The 18,754-nt window shown below is 38.1% G+C and overlaps 3 protein-coding genes across 5 annotated transcripts; 1 reads left to right on the top strand and 2 right to left on the bottom strand.

The window, feature by feature from the left end:
- Window positions 1–48: 48 nt before the first annotated feature.
- LOC137742460 (uncharacterized) lies at window positions 49–3,017 on the bottom strand. The gene is made up of 8 exons (XM_068482334.2): window positions 2,822–3,017; window positions 2,040–2,194; window positions 1,726–1,832; window positions 1,550–1,591; window positions 1,374–1,455; window positions 678–774; window positions 483–589; window positions 49–371 (listed from the first exon to the last, which is right to left on the bottom strand). Exons 2-8 carry the CDS (start codon window positions 2,168–2,170, stop codon window positions 248–250), a joined length of 690 nt encoding a protein of 229 aa, XP_068338435.1. The 5' UTR covers window positions 2,171–2,194; window positions 2,822–3,017; the 3' UTR covers window positions 49–247.
- Window positions 3,018–3,979: 962 nt separating this feature from the next.
- Window positions 3,980–8,488, top strand: LOC137743611 (putative plant SNARE 11). Of its 2 annotated transcripts, none has more exons than XM_068483536.2 (11): window positions 3,980–4,102; window positions 4,310–4,499; window positions 4,599–4,691; window positions 5,306–5,399; window positions 5,549–5,586; window positions 5,834–5,922; window positions 6,840–6,919; window positions 7,038–7,094; window positions 7,191–7,283; window positions 7,377–7,451; window positions 8,059–8,488. In XM_068483536.2, exons 2-11 carry the CDS (start codon window positions 4,423–4,425, stop codon window positions 8,146–8,148), a joined length of 786 nt encoding a protein of 261 aa, XP_068339637.2. In that variant the 5' UTR covers window positions 3,980–4,102; window positions 4,310–4,422; the 3' UTR covers window positions 8,149–8,488. The 2 variants fall into 2 exon arrangements, with proteins under 2 accessions (XP_068339637.2, XP_088535545.1); XM_088679419.1 differs by having other exon boundaries at window positions 3,989–4,102; window positions 4,376–4,499.
- A 1,080-nt stretch (window positions 8,489–9,568) lies between these two features.
- On the bottom strand, window positions 9,569–18,754 carry LOC137741591 (mediator of RNA polymerase II transcription subunit 15a). Of its 2 annotated transcripts, XM_088679418.1 has the most exons (13): window positions 18,355–18,606; window positions 17,885–18,014; window positions 17,575–17,686; window positions 17,275–17,395; window positions 15,576–16,985; window positions 13,741–13,811; window positions 13,256–13,330; window positions 12,429–12,998; window positions 11,655–12,332; window positions 11,190–11,534; window positions 10,584–10,778; window positions 10,407–10,495; window positions 9,569–10,061 (listed from the first exon to the last, which is right to left on the bottom strand). In XM_088679418.1, exons 2-13 carry the CDS (start codon window positions 17,989–17,991, stop codon window positions 9,854–9,856), a joined length of 3,981 nt encoding a protein of 1,326 aa, XP_088535544.1. In that variant the 5' UTR covers window positions 17,992–18,014; window positions 18,355–18,606; the 3' UTR covers window positions 9,569–9,853. The 2 variants fall into 2 exon arrangements, with proteins under 2 accessions (XP_088535544.1, XP_068337387.2); XM_068481286.2 differs by having other exon boundaries at window positions 11,655–12,998; window positions 18,355–18,754.

The raw sequence follows: 18,754 nt of genomic DNA on the forward strand, positions 1-18,754 counted from the left end.
ACACTGTTTCGTAAAAGCGATTTACGTAAACAGAGATATACAAACAAATAGAAGCGAGTATAAACAATCGCATTACCAAATTCAAGAAATTCATAAGCAGGTAACACTCAATCTCAAGATCCAGCTTGGATCTTTAATGTGCATTCAATTCCAACATTACAGTACATACAACTGTTAAAGACGAAAAGTTTCTTTGGTCTTCGATACTTCAGGGTTACATCTCAAGAGAGCGATTGATTTCAAGGTCTTACTTCATGTATTTCTGCAGGAATTTGCGGTGAAAGTCACTCCTGACGGTATCATTGATGAAGCGCTTAGGAGTCTTGGTTTCACCACGGGCCTGGTTCTTGAACACCACATCGTCATCCCATCTGCGCCAAAAGATCCACAAAGAAGAGAGCTATTAGAGAAGTGACCGAATGGAACCACCGGAAAATCCTAACTTGATCACAGAACAAGCTAGGAGTAGAATCTTGACTAACCTTCTTTTCACACTAAACGATGCGGGTGCTGCACCATTAAGCAATGGGTTTCCTCGGAGAAGCTCTGCTTCCTTGACTTTAAGCTCTTCCTCCCTCTCTAGTCGTTCCTGTGGAAGCATAAAGTACAATTTTTGTTATATTCAGTGATATCAAAGCAATTGATAATTCCGTCACATCACTTCATTGAAAGCTCACCTTCCGTAACTTCTCCTCTGCTTTTTCCTTCTTTATTTGTTCAAGCTCAGCCAGTAGAGCTTCCATGTCATCCTCCTCGTCATCGTCATCTTCACCACTATAATCAAAGTAATTGTTCCACATATATTAGGGAAACACGTAGTAATATCATTACACCTCATGAAATGGGTTGAACTATACAAGCAAAGGTAAAATTACTACCAACAAATTAAAGGCTTGTTATTAGTCTGTAAGTATCTATTTTTGAGATGCCGATATTGTTATTGTTTCAAATGGAAAGTCGGCAACCATGAAGTTACATAACTACACAAACGAACCCCTACCATAAATGGATGTAATATTTACTGAGAAAAGTCCAAACCAAACTGTAAGCAGACAAGTCATGAGTGATTGTAATAAACCATGAAATTCTGTGCATTGTTCTCCAGTTTGGAGTTAAGCTAATAAAGCCCATCGCAACCATGAAAAAAACAAACTGGAACACATAACTGTTCATCTAGTCAATACATAATGCCTTATAAACAATTCTTCTTGCTTAAATTCACAAAACCATTAGAGTTATATTTTATATATCCAAGCATGTCTTGCATCAGAAGATTTGATAGAACTTTAATAATTCAACATCAAAGCTACGCTAGCACTTGACTGAAACTATTTATACATTTGGATTCGAATATATCTGCAAAGAATACTGACCTTTCATCATCACTTTGAGCTTCCACGTCAGAATCATCAGCATCTATATTACGTGGCACAATTTCAGTGTCCCTTCTGCCCCCTATGAGCAAAAATATTTTTAGTTAGTAATTGAGCATTACTTATTTATCAACTTGCTACCTTAAAATGTAAAATATAAGATTTAGAATATACACCTTCCAACAACAGCTGGTTTCCCCTCCTGCGATCTCTGTCATCTGCACAATGCACATATCAATTAGAAACGATGAGGAAATAACATCACATCCCCTATAGACTCGAGAAATAGAAAAAAAAGAACTAGTCAACCCGCCCCCAAGTGCTTGTAAAAAATCTGAGGAAGATATCATACAACTATAAGATTTATCCTTTGATGAATAATGCTTTCTTTCGCTCTCTTCCAGTTCCTCCCGGAGGTTCTTCTTTTGCAACTCATCCTGGGTGTCTTGCCCCGGCTTTCTGTATACACGCATACCAAGAAAGGCAAAGTCCAAAATTAGAATCCCAGGAAAACCCACTCACATATTACCATAACCAGAAAGATAAACAGAACAACGGAAATTTGGAGGGGAAAAAGAGGTATAAACACATGCAGAGTTGCATTGTACATGATGCACTCTAAAAATGTTTAACACGCATAAGAATCAGTAACAATGACAAATCTACCTGGGCTTTAGAGATGTATGGGCAGCCATATCCCTGGATGAGTATTTCTGTGATGGTCCAAAAATCCGAGTACCACCTTGTTCATCACCACCTTTCGCAGGTGCCCACGTGGGTCGAGCAGCCGTCGTCATGTCTTCTAACTGTCTTTACAACACCTGATAACCAAACAATAAGCACAACATCCAACAATCATCCACAAGCCTGCAATGACTTCGTACACTCGCAGAATGCTCATCACATACATCTGAGTGCAACGAGCACATCAAAATACAGTGACTACGTTCGTACATATAAACGGGAAAGAGAGTATTCAAATTCAAGTTCAAGTTCATTTCCTATAAATAAAAAACACACACCAATTCGACAATGGTGCTCTTTTCCTAGTGGTAGAACGACAAAAACAAAGCCGATGATGCGGAATGATTCTAGCAAAACACCCAATAAAAACCGAACCCAAATTCGAGTTAATGAAACCCAAAATTTCAATTTCTCTTCGTTTTCATGCTTTTCTCAGCAACCAATCAAACAAATTCATGAAAGATTATATAAAGTAACCAGATGGTTAACAATCCCATCTTAATTTCCCCAATTCTTCGAACAAAATTTTGAATTTCTATCAGGTTTTTTTTCTCAGCATCCAAACGTAAACCTAAACAAAATCGGGATTTGTTTCTAGAATTCAATAATTTTAAAAGTACAAAAATTGGCACGAACAATCGATTGAATACATGGGTAAATAAATGAATTCGACTTCCTAATTGATTGGAAATTAGGGTTTTTACCTGGTTGAATTTTCGTTCTTCGAATTGACTCAGACCAGACAGAGAAGCTTGCTGTTTCCGAACAAATGAGGAAGAACAAAGAAAACGAAGCGTTTTGTAGTTTGTAAACATATAAGAAAGAATGGCGGCGGTGCCGGGTTAGGCCCCCGGGTTTTTAATCGGGTTGGGCCATACTTTTTTTCTTTTACTTCTATTTAATGAACCTTGTTCCAATGGGCCTTCTTCTTAGTGAAAATCATTTTCCTAGTCATTTTAGTCATTTCCGAATCACTTTTTCTGTACAAGTTAGGTGGAATTCTGAGTGGGAAAGAGGGTGAGAAGTCTTGAATTCGAGTGAAGAGGATCATAAAGGTGCTTGATTTTCACCATAACATAAAAAAACACTTGAGAGATGATTCTCATTCAATACTATAAATTCGTTATACATCTAATATTTGTGAGCTTTAAAATGCAATGCCAACCAGTAAGAATTGTTGTGTTATTGTTACATGTGATAATTTTTCGAGTAGAAACTTCTACACACAATGCACAACTAAATGGAATAAGGGGGAAAATGAACCTCATTCCTTTTTTTCACATTTGTTTCTTTTGCGCTCACTGATTATAAATTTTTTACTGAAAGACAAATTATTTAAAAGTGGTAAAATATATTTATTATCTAAAAGGAAATTCAAGCATTATCCATTATTCTTTTTACAAACATAAAAATTCTTTTTTAGAATTAGAAAAGTACTAGAAATTAAAATTTTATAGCCCTTCCTTATGTACCACCGCTATCTCCAACTTTCTATTTTTACAAATTGAAAAAAAATGTATAAGTTCATATGCTTAGAATTTCTTATTTTCAACCTTAATATCCTTGCAACCGACCACCTGTGAATGCAGGTTGTCCTTCATGGAAAAGGGATCCTCTCCGGATCCCTTCCACTAAATCTAACAATCCGAGTTTTTGAAATTTGATCAAACGGCTAAAGTTATTATAATTTTTAAAAGTGGCCCCTGTTTTTAACCATTAGATTAAATTTCAAAGAATCGAATTGGTAGATTTAATGGAATGAATCCGGAGATGATCCATATCCATCCTCCATTTTATTGATGGGAAAGGCACGTGCATTGCACGTGATCATTTAAAAAACTTGGCGCATTTGGTGCTCCGGTAACACAGTTGGAGGTCCCTCGATTTGCGCGCTCTTGTTCGTTTTTTGTTTCTGTTCGGAAACAGCTAAGCTTTCTCTCTCTGGTCTGCTCCGAGTCAAATCGAAGAACCCAAATATCAACCAGGTAAAAACCCTAATTTCCAATCAGTAGGAACTCAAATCCAATTGAAATTTACCTATCTATTCAATCGTTTTGTGTCCTCGATCCCCGTCGCAGCCCACATTGCCCCGGATCCCACCGCCGCATTTCTAATTTTTGATTCGACTGTTCTTGGAAGTTGTCTGAATGCGATTTGATTCTTTGTTTTAACATTCGGTTTGATTTGGTCAGCGGTTCGAAGCTGATTGGATTTGATTGGGAAATTTCTGAGGATCTGAGTTTTGTAATGATTTGAAGGTGTTTGGGAAATTGGATTGGATTGGATTATTTTGTATTAGAGAGAGATGGATCCGTTATCTTCAATCAGCGAAGAGCTAGCGGAGATCGACGGACAAATCACCGACATTTTGCGCGCATTATCGTAAGCATCTGTTTGGCTTTTGATCGAATTTCTGATTATTTTATGGTTCCTGAAGAGTACAGGCTTTCTAATACTCTTACGTGTTTGAATTTATGGCAGAAATGGGTTTCAGAAGCTGGAGAAGATTAAGGACTCAAATAGGCGGAGTAGGCAGCTGGAAGAGCTCACTGAAAAGATGCGAGACTGTAAGAGGTAATTTAGTTTTCACAGTTTCATCCTCTTTGTTTCTTGTCTTGCTTAATGTGGGTTAATGTGGTGCAAAACTGAGCGCAGTGGTGTTCTAGGATTCATACAGCCGACCACACGTAGTGGGATAAGGCTTGGTTGTTGTTGTTGTCGTTGTTATTGTATAAGTTGGTGAATTTCTGTGCTGAGAGTTATTGAATGGTAAATTGGGTTTTTGATTGTGATGGGAGGTAATGCAATTGAATTAGCTTAAATATCAGCAGATGGGTAGTTGACCAAGAAATAAATGAGTTTCAGTCCACTAAGCTCCATTAGATCTTGATGTTATAGAATTTTGTTCATTTCAATATTAAGGGTTCGATTTTGACTTATGTATTGACATGCCATTTGAGAAACAAGTGCTATAATCTTATGGAACCCTGCTTAGTTTACTTCTTTTGGCCAGCATATGGGGTTTCCTGCCATCGATTTTCTGGCATTCATCTGTAGGAGATGCGGCTTGAGAAGGAGTGCCTAACATAAACTGACACTATTCAATGTCTCGAGGCCAATTGCCCGCTACGTCCCCATCCAATTCAAGTTCTTTCTGTTAATAAGGTTATATGTTGTGTTGTTTTCAGGCTTATCAAAGAATTTGACAGAGAGGTGAAGAATATGGAGAGAATAAATGATCCAAATACCAGTAGAATGCTGAATGAGAAAAAGCAGTCGATGGTGTGTTTTCAATCCTTACTTTATTTCTGGAGTCTGCTATGCTTACTTTTTATTCCTTTTCTAATTTCCTTTGTTTTAATTGTCATCTTGTATCTATTAATTGTTTTTACCACGTTACATGTGTGTTAATAGTTTTAACTTTTATGCAGATTAAAGAGTTGAATTCATATGTGGCTCTGAAAAAACAGTAAGTTAGCATCAGCAAGAAATTACATTAATTGATTCACCATCATTTTTTAATAGAAGAAGAAGCCTAAGTTGTACTATACAGGAAAATAATTTGTTTTTATTATTTGTTGAAAAAGAACTATATTATTGTCCCATTGGACGATCAAAGTACTGGTTTATATTTGGGTCAAAGTTGTTTTCTAAATTGAAGATATATATTTTTCTTAAAAGAATTTATAAAAACATTTGGTGTGCCTTTGGTACAGGTATGCATCAAACCTTGGCAACAAGAAAATTGATCTCTTTGATGGACCGGCCGAAGACTTGGGGGAACAGAATGTCTTGCTAGCCTCGGGTAACATGAAATCCAGCCCCGTATACTGTTGCACTAATTATGGGTTTAACAATCCACTATCAACATATTACCCATCTGCTGAGATGCTATGGTTTTATATATAGCTCTCACAAGAGTGCTCTTGTACATGCACACATGTGCTGACTCACACATACAGACACTCGTACAACTATATAGTGGATGCCATAACGTCCTGCATAGTTGATGTGGAAAGGAAAAAATACACACTTGAGGGGCACTAATTGAAATGCAAAATTTCCTTATACAGCTTCTCTCTCTCTCTCTCTCTCTCTCTCTCTTCTCTCTCTTCTCTCTCTGACGCTCAAAAGGACACCACATACAACCTTTTACCTTTTTTCCTCTATTTGTTTGGTTGCATTATATATATGGTTTGGTGGTCTTTATGTATGTGCTTTGTCACAACTCTAAGTTGGAGCTCATTAAATCAATTGTAGATAAATTTGAATACCAAAGTACTTGTCTTGTCTACATTCACTGATAACATTGAGAAATAGTAGGAAGTGTATTCCCATCCTGGAATGAATTGTATTGCAGTAATTCACCATTGAAAACAGTGACTGCATAATGGATGTATGCCTTTGGTAACCAATTACACATGTGCCTTTGGTATAGGGTTAGAGGTTAAACTTGATATCATAACAAAAAAAAATAAAAAAAAAACTAAGCATATTAACTTTTAGAGAAGTTCCTAAGAGAAATGTATTTAGGTAATAACTCTGACATTAGTATTTTGTTTAGATGGAATGCTGAAAATGAATGATGCATTTTGTTAAACGTTCAGAAACTCTAGAAACTCTGCTTGATATAACAAGTCATACCATGTTGTCTTACCTGAAAGACAATAAACATATATTCCATATGAATTATTTGTTAACTGGAGTCCATATGTTTGGCAGCTATGACGAATCAACAACTTATTGATAATGGAAACCAAATGATGGATGAGACAGATCAAGCCATTGAGAGATCAAAGAAGGTGGGTGCATCTGCAAAAGATCGATTTGATTATTCAAAGAAAACCTTTGTTCCTGCTATCAGGCGTTGTTAAAAGTGATTCATGTATAACGTTTCTTTGTGTTCCTGTTTTGTAATAGGTTGTTCATGAAACCATCAATGTTGGAACAGAGACAGCACAAGCTCTCAAGGCTCAAGTATGTAGTATTCAATTATGTTTCCTCATATTCCTTGTAGAAAATTGGAGAGGCATGGTAACTAAATTTTTTTTTTTTTTTTTTTTACGTGTTTAGACGGAACAAATGAGCAGGATAGTCAACGAGCTGGACTCTATACATTTCTCAATCAAGAAAGCTTCTAAGCTGGTCAGGGAAATTGGTAGGCAGGTCATCTTCTGAATTATCCACTTTCTTTTTCCATATGTTGATGATATTTGCTACTTTTATTACTCATTATGATTGTTTTTTCTTTCCTGTTAGGTTGCAACTGATAGATGTATTATGGGATTACTCTTCTTGATTGTCGTCGGAGTCATAGCCATCATTATTGTGAAGGTATGAATATGCTTGCTTCTAGTTTTGTTACCAATGTGTATTAAATTAAATTCCATCTACTTAATTGTGTTCTTAATTTTTTTACGAAGTGTAGCCTGATAGATGCTAGAGAAGTATTGTTTTTAGCCTCCTTTATTGCTGCTGACACCACTCAGGTTATTTGCTTTTGTATGCTGAAAATCGATCCCTGATCTTCATTTGCATACAACATTTTTAGTGCTTCGATGCAGTTTCTTTTTCTAAATACTTGAAGTATGCCTTGTTTGTTTGAAATTTTAGAAGTACATACGATGCTTCTGAAAGCAGCATATCCTAGACTTGAAAGCAAGTAATACTTTGGAAGCGATAAGGTGTACTTGAATGTCTCTACTTGGTTGCAAGTATTCTTCTGAAATAATTTCCGACTAAATCTTTGTTTAGATTTTGAGTTTCCTAGTTACCTAGTTCGGCAATGAACTAATTTTCCTTTGATTATGGAGTAATTGTTTCTTCTATTTCTTTTAACTTACGTAGAGTTTTAAGTGAATTTGAGAAACTTAGTTCCCGTTTATTAACAAGAGTGCCTGGTGGATACATGGTTCAATTGTTTTTATATCTTAAATTTCAGCTGGTTCATCCAAACAACAAGGATATTCGAGATATTCCTGGATTAGCCCCTCCCGCAATGACTCGAAAGCTGCTGTGGAATTCTTATTGACGAGAGCTCAAAATAGACCGTGTCATGAGATTGCCAAGATGGTTCGCATCATACTCAAATGAATGTTAAACTTTCACCTTGTGATGCCGTTCTTGGCGCTGTTTTACGGAGCAGAAATGAAAACTTTATCCCCTCAAGTTTTGCTTTGGAGACGGGCTGGTTTTCTAGGAAGCAGCCTCGCTACTGTTGTTGTGCCGTTCTTATCATTGTTTCTTCCGTGACTGTAATACAATGTGTATTTTAGGTTGTATCGATTCTCATACATTACCTTGTAATTGTGTAATCACACTGTTTGGTAAATTATTTCATGTACCAAAATTAATATCTTGTTTCTGGCTAACATCGTTCGTCGATTTAGATACCTTTTCATGAATATTCAGTCATTGACTCAATGCTCCTTGCAAACTTTCCAGTTGACATCGCTGGAATACTGCACGCATTGTGCGGCATTTTCAAGCCGACGAAAACATACAGGCGATCAGAGATGATTTGCATTCTTGTGGCGTTGGGATATGAATAAAACATGGATGATGAGTGATCTCTGAATTCCTCTTATGTTGTATGGTGGCTGAAATCAAACACCAAAAAAGAAAGATACCGAATTTGGTGTCATAGAATCCTTGATTACCATCCTTCACTTAATACTAGCGGTTATATCACAAAAGTTCCCGGTAATATGAGAAATGAATTTTTCCCATTTAAACTGTATTAATTTGTTATATCTCCAATGTAGGACTCAATTCTCCGTTGTGTATTAGTTTTCGTGTCTGTAGTTGACGAGAAACTCTAAGATTCAATTTTCGGACTAACTCACCAATACGAACCCGAGCCAAAACAAAAAACACTCACTTACCCCACCTTCCTGATTTGTCATGCTAACCTAGCCCACTTTTAGTCCCCGTCCCACCCCTCTTTCTTCTCAAACAATCCAGATTGGGGGTGTGTCGTACCCAAGGGAATTGGATCCACTCCGGACAACATCCGAAGCTTAGGGATCAATTCATTTGAACTGCACAAATTAAATCCAACGGTCTCCATTAACTTATTTTCCTGGTCCACCACAACCAACAATTCTAATTTCTTTTACACACCAATCAACGGCCTAGATGATTTAATCCCTAGGCTCCATCGAGCAGATCCAATTCCCTACCAAAAAACCTCTCGTAGTTGACGTGTTGTGATACGCGTCGCTAATGCTAGTACTTCTCGTTACCAGATAAAGATAAAACTTGGATGATGAGTTCAACGACGTCATTCATGAGAGGATATTTTACAAAAACAGACTCCATGTATTTTGATTTCACCCGACTCCATGCTGCCAAGCTCAATGCAACTTTCGCCACTGAGATGACATTCCTGGATATCTCCATCTTATAAATAACCTGGGAAAATATTGACACAATACTCTTTACAAACAGACTGCAGAACACGGCAAGATGCCACATTTTCAACAAAACGGAAACATACAGACAATTCCGAGATGACTTACAGTATTTCAAGTAAATCACGCAGAATTAACCTCAGATAAATTCACCACCAAGAAGCTAAATAACATCCCCCAAGATTATTCCCCACACATACTAAGGTAAGTTCCTCCTATACATGCCTGCCCATAAAAATGCTTCAATCATCACAGAAAAATACCATCGCGGTTATCACGACAACCCTTGGAATAACTCTGTTCAATGAATAAACAGAGGATCGATCAAGTAGCGCTCAAGCAGTTCTCCCATGTCCCGTACTTTGAGCTGAAACTTCCTCCACCGCTCTGCTGCGCGTGCTCAGAAATAACTGCACGTGCACAAACATCCCAAGTCCTTGCTATCTCCCCAAGGGACATGGGTTGTGAAATGCTTCTTAGAGATATGCTAAACCTCGACTTGGCCTTCACAGAAAGATCTTCATACTCCTTACTGCAAAAGTAGAACATTTACAGCGAATTTATGCTTTAAAATTTGGCACATGAAAGCAAAAGGAGTACATGAAACTCAAAAGAGGAACGAAAAATAATTGAGAGACTCTGTCTCATCGTCATGGCACCACATACTTTTACCAAGACAAACTATAAATTGAATTGGGAAATAGGGCATGCATCTAATGAGCGCATTTTTTTCATCGAGAAAAATGACATTTGAATAAGGATTTCACCAGAATGCGGTAAAAGAAAAAGGGCACAAGCCCGTATGGCTGAGAATGCACATTGGGAAACGTCTATGTAACAGCAGCAACATGTAAAGTCAGAATAATTGTTTTCTCACCTGACTTCAACTGGAAACTTGTCCAAGAGAACCGGAGAGCAGTTGGGATAATTTGTAGGAACAAGCAGTCTTAATGGCTGAATTGGTGACTGCAAAATATTAAAGCCAAGTAAATACCATATATTTAGTATTTTGGAGAAATGTAAAAAATCATGGCATTAACGTTTGACAGCCCACCATTTGTGCTGAAGCATACTGCGATTTCAAGCTTGGACTGAGAGCCACGGCATCAAAAGAGCACTTGACAACAGTACCCTCACCCCCTTCGGCAGCGGCTGCACTGGGGTCAACATCTTCATCACTGATATCAACAACTGTGTCGATAAGCCGCCTATTTATTTCTCTTATTTCTTCCAGAAGAGCATGATTAGCCTGCAAGATAAGCCACACAATTATGTTCAATGAAGAAGCAGGAATAAGCCTTTTTATCAGACAATGAAAAACTACGAGTTAGAAATTCCTTAAATAAGCAAACATTGAGTCCAGATTAGCAATGGAGAGACGTACACACACCCGAAATAAAAATCATTCAACAAAAGTTATCATCTTGAACAGTTAACTCGCATGCAGGCAATGCCACTAAGAATGTACCAATTGTCAAAGCACGCCAGTCCAGTCAGATAAAGTGTATGCATAGGTGCGCAGCAAAACAATTAGCTTTGAAGTCTTGCTGGAAATTTCCACTTTTTTATGTAAAACTTTAACTATTTCAAGTTTCCCCAACCACTGCTCTAACAATTGCAACAGCTATAATTTCTAGGAGTATATAAGAAAGATAAATACCTCAACCCTAGGCCTCTTAATACGAGATGTTGCAGTTGACTCCAGGTCAGATGTCTCTGAATTGATCAACTGCTTGAAACTATCATTCATACTACCAGCTGAAGACACAACATTTAAGGGCATGGCACTAGTGTAGCGCCTCATCTTCCTAGTCCCATTTGATCCATCCTGAGTCATAACATTTCTTGCTTGCAGACGACACTTTGTCATTGCAACCAAATCCTCACCAACTGCAGCTCTAGATCCATTACCCGGGGCTGACCCTGCTATCCTATCAATCATACTAACTACTGAGCCAATGTCACTGACAGATGCACTCAATGCATTAGGCGACATCGATTTCACCTGCAAGTTCAAAATACAGATTTAATTTAAGCACAAGTGAGGGAAGGAAACGTAGTAAATACTGAAACATCATTATAGCACTCAAAAAGAGAAAAATGTAAAATAAATCACTTTACTTACCGCCTTAATCAAGCGTTCAAGAGGCTGCTCGGTAACACTCGACTTGCCAGAAATAGTTGACAAAGCATTAACATGAGTAGCGTCTGGTACACTAAATTCAGCAAGCAAAGGAGAGGCTGATATCCCAGGGGTGCCAATTGCAAGGGACTGGACCGGTGCTCCCACCCCAGCTGCTTGTTGATGTCCAATATTCCCAGCATTCGATAGTGAGGAAGGTTTCTCAGAATCCCCTGGCATGGGGGATGGGGCCATGGGAGTTGAAGGAGATGGGATGACAAAAGGTGAACCAGCAGTTTGCAAAGGGGTTCCAGCTTTCGGGTGAGTCAGTATATTCTGCTGGTCAACTTGGGGAGAAGAATGTTGCGAAATTTGAGGAGATGCAGCCTGAAGGAGTTGGTTTGTTGATGGAATAGGAAATGGAGATCCTGATTTCAACTGCTGTTGCGGATAAGCACGCTGGCCTGCGGGCATATGTTGCTGAAAAACCCCTGGCTTAACACCCATCCCCTGTCTCATCTTCAAGTCATTTACATCATTCATTTGATGAAGCTGTGGCATTTGGTGTTGGTGCACCTGCATCTGTGCCGGAAGCTGTTGCTTTGCTTGCTGCAATTGTTGTTGCTGCTTCTGCATAAATTGCTGCTGCATTCGCTGTTGATACTGTTGCTTCAGTTGATTCTGTAACATTTGATGTTCCTGCTGTTTCATTTGCTGGTGTTGAAGCATACCAGAATTTGACTGAAGGGAATTAATATTTGGCTGCAGCATACTAACCCCACTCTGTGATGACAAGGCATTCATGTTTGCTTGCTGGGGAGCACTGACAGGAGTTTGTTGGATAGATCCCACCGGAACTTGCTGCAAAGAGTTCAGTGCATTTCCCTGTCCAGAATCCAAATTTGTACTCGGCTGCAATGAATTCATCATGTTCTGCTGTGCTGTTGAAACCCCAGATATAGAAGACATCGAATTTTGCTGCAAGCTTGTCATATTGTTCTGCTGCATTGTTGGCACAGAACCTTGTAAATTCATTGTTTGCAACTGCGGGTTCATTTGATGTTCATGCGACTGCACTTGAGTAATTTGGGATTGCGGCTGCTGCATGGAGTGCATATGAGGTGGGGGGAGCTGCCCTTGTTGCAGAGGAGGAACTTGCTTCCTCGGTCTATTCGTATTGATAAAATTTACTATCTGCTTCTCGTATGTACCCAACTTCTCTTTCAAACCAGGTGTAATGTTACTCTTGGGAATCTGTAAGACTGATATGAGGCGCTCCAACATGGTTTTGAACATTTTTAGCTTCTCAAGCTGCTCTGACTTTGGTTGTTGTGGAAGAGAATCGTGCTGGCAAACAGAAAGAACAGACGTCAGTAAGCAAAAGAACAGCAATATAAGGAGTAACAAGACTTTGTTGCAAAAAGTTATTAGCATTATTGGTGAGGTAACAATCACATGTTGACTGTCTACAATAGTTAAAAGGGAGATCTACGTAGAATCTATCAGAGAACATCACCACAATAACCTAGCAGGGAAAGCCCGCTTATTGGTAAAAGTTCAAACAACATTATGAGAGAAAGAAAAAAATTGAATTGATTACATACCTGCTGAAGTTTGGTAGCAATTTTCTGATACATTTCATTTAGTTCGGGAAAGTACAATTCCTTCATGCTTTTGATCTGCAAATGAAAGTCATAAGTACAAAGATGATGAGAAAGAACTTTGCTGCATCTACATGCTTGCCAACACCATCATATCATCAATGTCAATGGAAAAGATCCCGTATGCAACCATGAATTCAGACAGCATGAGATCATGTATGCTTGTGTCTAATGAAGCAAGTTTTAATTAACTCCCAACCGATGGAAGCTTAACAAAGCTGCCCCACAATCAAGTTTTAGTTAACTCCCAACAGATGGAAGCTGAAGTAGTATGTATTTCTTTAAAATCCCCAATCAAGGCAATTTTGGCATTAGTATAATTATTTTCCAGTGGCTCTATTCCCAACCCCCACACCTAATTATTTGTATTTTATGTTAAAATGTTGTATGTGAAAGCCATCAATAGGCAAGAAGTCTGGCCATCTTACTTTTTGATAGACCTCCTCTTGCCAATCACCCCCAGTTGCATGTCCAGTCTGAGCTGTGGAATCTAGAGATGCTACAAAATACACAGGAATATATGTCAATGTTTGCACATGAAAATAACTTTGGGCACGAGGATTAAAAATCAGAAGAAAAAAAAAAAAGAAAAGCATTGCATTCAAACATTGACAAAAATGGAAAACAATCGTTCCCAAAACAGTTGAACATGTATTTTTTGTAAAACAAAATATAAATATCATTCCAACATCATAAGCAACCTAGGAACAGACTAGAAGCTTCATGAGCCAAAGGGAACAGGACCATGCATGCACAAGATTGTAGATGATACATCCACAGGCAACGACATTTAGTAAACATAGAAGTCCACCAAAAGCTCTTTATCTATAAACCAATAGAAGCAAGACTGAAGAATAAAAACCCATATTTTCAAAACCAAAGGTATGAAAGGCACTTCAGATGCGATTTTGTTCCTACTTTATGCTTATGAAGGCAATTACTTCTTTTATGGGAAGATTTTCAAAGGTTCTATTTCTTTTGTTTAAAAGTAATTGTGGAGTTAATTATCAAGAGAAAAAGGGTTAACATTATGTAAGAACATAAGAATAGCCTCTCTATCACAATAGCTCATGAAAAGCCAAAGATGCAAAACTAAAGTCAAAGGCAACAGAAGCTTCAGCTTCCACCAGTAAATTGCTCGAAAGAACTCTGATGGCAAACATGTAGCACCAGAGGTGAAAGGTAAACTTATGGTAATTACGGTGGTCCATAAACCTAATTTTAGGCATAGACGCAAAACTCATAACTAGGCTATTTATATAAATTCTATTCTGTTAGTCGGGTTTAATAATTATGTCCTTATCCTCGTGGACTATTATTTACTATAATTATTTCATTTCCTTGGGGGTTTTACTTTAGATTATATAACCACGTCAATCTCTATTACTCAACCCTAGTTCAGCCTATGGATATTAAGAATACAAGATTAACTTTGAATTTATTTTTCTTTCAGTTTGTATTTAACTTCTTTTATTTTTCCTCCACTGTGCTGCAACATATAGTATAATAGTAGTCAATGCCCTCTGTTCCTTTTATATACACTTAAACCACACTGATCATCCAATTACCAAATATAAATCTCAAGTCCACTACACATATCAACCTCTACAAAGAAAAGCAGGGAATCAAGAAAGACCAAGGCTTGCTCTAGCTCTACAGTTTCATGTGACCACATATTGTGCATAGGAATCTGGTTCTCCATTCCATGATGGCCAGATGCTGAAGGAATTAGCAAAGAACAGAAATTATCGTGTTTGACAGAGAAGGATGATGCATCTCTTTAAAAGTGATGGTGACAACAAACATGTGATGGGAAGGTGGGATACACCTACTTGGCATGATAGCCATGCGTACAAAATTCTATTGACCAAGTCCAATGCACATCCATGTTATTTTCTAATACAAAAAGTTACATATGGTAAAGATAAAATTCCAAAACTAGATTATTTTCCATAGACAGTCTAGACTCCTACATCTGGCAACCATAACAAAATAATATATTACCAAAGTCATGCAAAAAAATTGTTCCCCCATAAAAACATATAATGAAGACCGTTTTTAGTAACAAAATCAGATCATCACATAAAAATGACTGTTATTTACTCATAATATAATATGTAAACTGATCCAAATGGCACATAATATGAAAGTAAAATAAAAATATAAAACAAGATTCTGTCCAAAATGTGCAGCTATGATAATCCAGATATCATGAAAGCACATGCATATAAGAAGGAAAGTGCATAAGCGCAAAAAACCATACTCGATGATGTCTCAGGATGGGCTCTTTGAGTTTGATATAACTGCTTTTGCTGATCCATTACGTTTTGTGATTGAAGCATGGTTCCTGATATCTGACCTGATGCTTGAAGTCTTTGTTGCATATCTCGTTGCAGTGGATTTGACTGCTGTTGCAAACTCATTTGTTGCATCTGGGATGCCTGAGGTTGTGACTGCTGTCCTTGAGAAGGTAACATGTTAGATGCATTCTGATGTTGTTGTTGCTGCAACAAGTGTACAGAGTGCTGATTTGGTTGCATGCTAGAATTACCACTTTGAGTTCCGAGGTGCTGCTGTTGCTGTAATCCAGTAACATTACTCTGAGATCCCAACTGTTGCTGATGCATATTTGAAGGGTTGCTTTGCTGCTGTTGCTGTAACCCGGTAACATTACTCTGAGGGCCCAATTGTTGCTGATGCATATTAGAAGGGTTGCTTTGTAGAGCCATTAACTGCTGGTGTTGTTGCTTTTGCTGTTGATGCTGCTGCTGTTGTTGTTGCAGGTTTAAAAGATTATTCTGCTGGCTTAGCAACCTCTGTTGTTGCTGCTGCTGCTGCATATCACCGACATTGTTTTGTTGTCCAATCATCTGATTCTGGGACAAGTTTGAAGCAGTTGCCTGTTGCACCATAAGCGGCTGCTGCTGCTGTTGCTGGGGTAATATTGGCTGTTGTGGCATTGGTGTTTGCTGTTGATGAACAGCGGGCTGTTGAGCCTGCTGTTGCTGCCTGAGAACTGGCTGTGAATGCTGCTGAAGCATGGGTTGTGATGACTGTTGCATAACAGATTGTTGATTATGCTGAAGACTCGAGAGCGATGATTGAACCGAAGGCTGCATAACAGATGATGTTGGCATAACAGATTGCTGTGAAGACTGCAGCTGAGTCGGTTGTAATAGGTTTTGCTGCTGTTGCTGTTGCTGTTGCTGTTGCTGTTGCACAAGTTGTGGCATATTTCCCTGCTGATATTTGGGCTTCAAAAGCGAATGTTGCAGCTGTTGTGGGTACACATATTGCTGCGAATTCTGGGATTGCTGCAGCTGCTGCTGTTGGGGAACTACCTGTTGCCTTCCTGGCACTTGCCTTGAATTAGCAAACATATTGGAGGGTACCCCCTGGCCCATGGAGTTCCCTAATGAGTTCTGTGAACTTCCAGACATATTTTGCATGTTTGGATTTTGTCCAACAATACTTGGGATAGAAGTCTGGGTTAAACCGGAAGAAGGAGGTAGTGCAGATGATAAGCCAGACGAACTTTGAACTCCAGCAGGCGGAACGTTATTCTGGATGTTCTGTGATAGAAGTTGTTGGCGTCCTTGAGATTGATTAGCTGGCAACGGCATAGAGAGTGATTGCCCTTGATTGGGGACTTGGGGTTGCATAGCAAAAGACCCTACTCAAGTAAAATAGAAAGAATAAACATCACATAAACAAGCGTCAAAACAAGAATACATTAAATGTCATTTATACTCATCATTTGACCCATTAAATACGAGCGAATAAAGACATCAAGAACGAATCATTTCAGTTAAGAAATGCGGAAGTAATTAAGAAAAACAAAGAATGTTTCTAGCAACTAATTAATGATCACGAAGAAAGCTACCTGGGAGAGAAAAGGGTAGCTGAGAGCATAATTAAAATTTGCATCAAATAGGAGTGCAGTTTTCAATAGTTGTTTTTACCTGGATCCGGAGGCCTGTTGCTGTTACCAGCAGAGTTAGATTGTAAGGAATTGGCCATTGAATTCTGAGACTTGGTCTCCATTGTGAGCATCTTCAGCGAAATTTTCCGTAGATAATCCGACTGTAAAAATAAAAGAAATCCATGCTAAACTTAGAATACAATTCTATCCAAAAACAATGAAAGTTCAAACATAGACAACATTTATTTAAGAAATGACATAAGTAATAGATCAATACGTATTAAAGTACGCATACATGTCATGCACAATGAAAAATTAAAACCCAATATCATGGATGTACCTGGCTTGTGGCTGCAGTATAAATCTTTTCCTCAAACCTTACGGCAATTTTCTTGAGTTCCAGTAATCCCTCCTGTCCGGAGAAGGGAAGATGCCTCTTCAACGTATCCATTCTATACATGCAATAAATCAACATAAGTTACTGACTACCAATGCATGGGGGTAGCGTTGATAATATCAAAACTGGAATCATATTCAATCCCCTAAAATCTGTTTTAAGTTCAAATTCCTCTCCCCTTAGTTTCGATTAGATTATGCTAGATTACACTACAGCTCAAATAAAAAAATTCCAGACAAAGAAAAACACTTACATCTTGTTGACAATTCTTTGCCTTGAATCAGCCTGCAGCTGACTCCTCCAATCACCGGCATCCATGGCAGGCTCTCCACCTTGAGGAGGCCTCCAGTTGGTATCCATCAAATCCAATGAACCCAACAAAACTGCCAAACACAAAAGCACAGGATTGAGCAATTTCAACCAAAACCTACGAAAAGAGCACAAAATTCGTACAAAAGTTGGATATTCGAACGACGATACAGTTTATAATTACGCAAGCATTTTTTGCATCAGAAATTGCATTCATTCAAGCTGATTCTAAACACGAATCGATTTAGGTAGGCATGAAAAATCAAAACCTTGAAATTCATATACAATCGAAAACCCGATACGATTTACGCCAATCAGATCACAAAAAAACCAACAAAACGAATTTCACACATAACACTCGATCGATCAACATCTGAAACAAAAAAACCCAACAAAAATTGATCGAAAATTTACCTCTTCTCTTTCAACAGGAGAGTTAAAGATTGGAAGGTCCAGGCACCTTGGAGTGAGAAATGGAGAAATTGCCGAACTGGGAAATCTAAGGATTGGGAAAGGAAGGAGGGTTCTTGCTCAAAAGCTTCAAACTTTGAGAAGATTGAATGGATTGATGCGTCCGAATGTTGTTATTTTCGTTTAAAGTAGGAAGGAGAAACAACGAAAGATTCTATTTTTGCCAATGTCTGATTTTTTAAGTTTTTTTATCTTATTTTTTAATTTTGATTGTGGTAACAAAAAGACAATAAAACCACTGTCCTTGGTCTTTGTAAGTTACCGGTTGCCACTTTATTCTAAAACCTTCTAGGCTTTCTAGTCAAAAACCCAAGAGGATAGGAAATCTTCCAACTGAGTCAAA

The sequence above is a fragment of the Pyrus communis genome, chromosome 11, assembly GCF_041283825.1.
Source record: "Pyrus communis isolate YQ-2024b chromosome 11, ASM4128382v1, whole genome shotgun sequence".
In the NCBI taxonomy this organism is placed as follows: Eukaryota; Viridiplantae; Streptophyta; class Magnoliopsida; order Rosales; family Rosaceae; genus Pyrus; species Pyrus communis.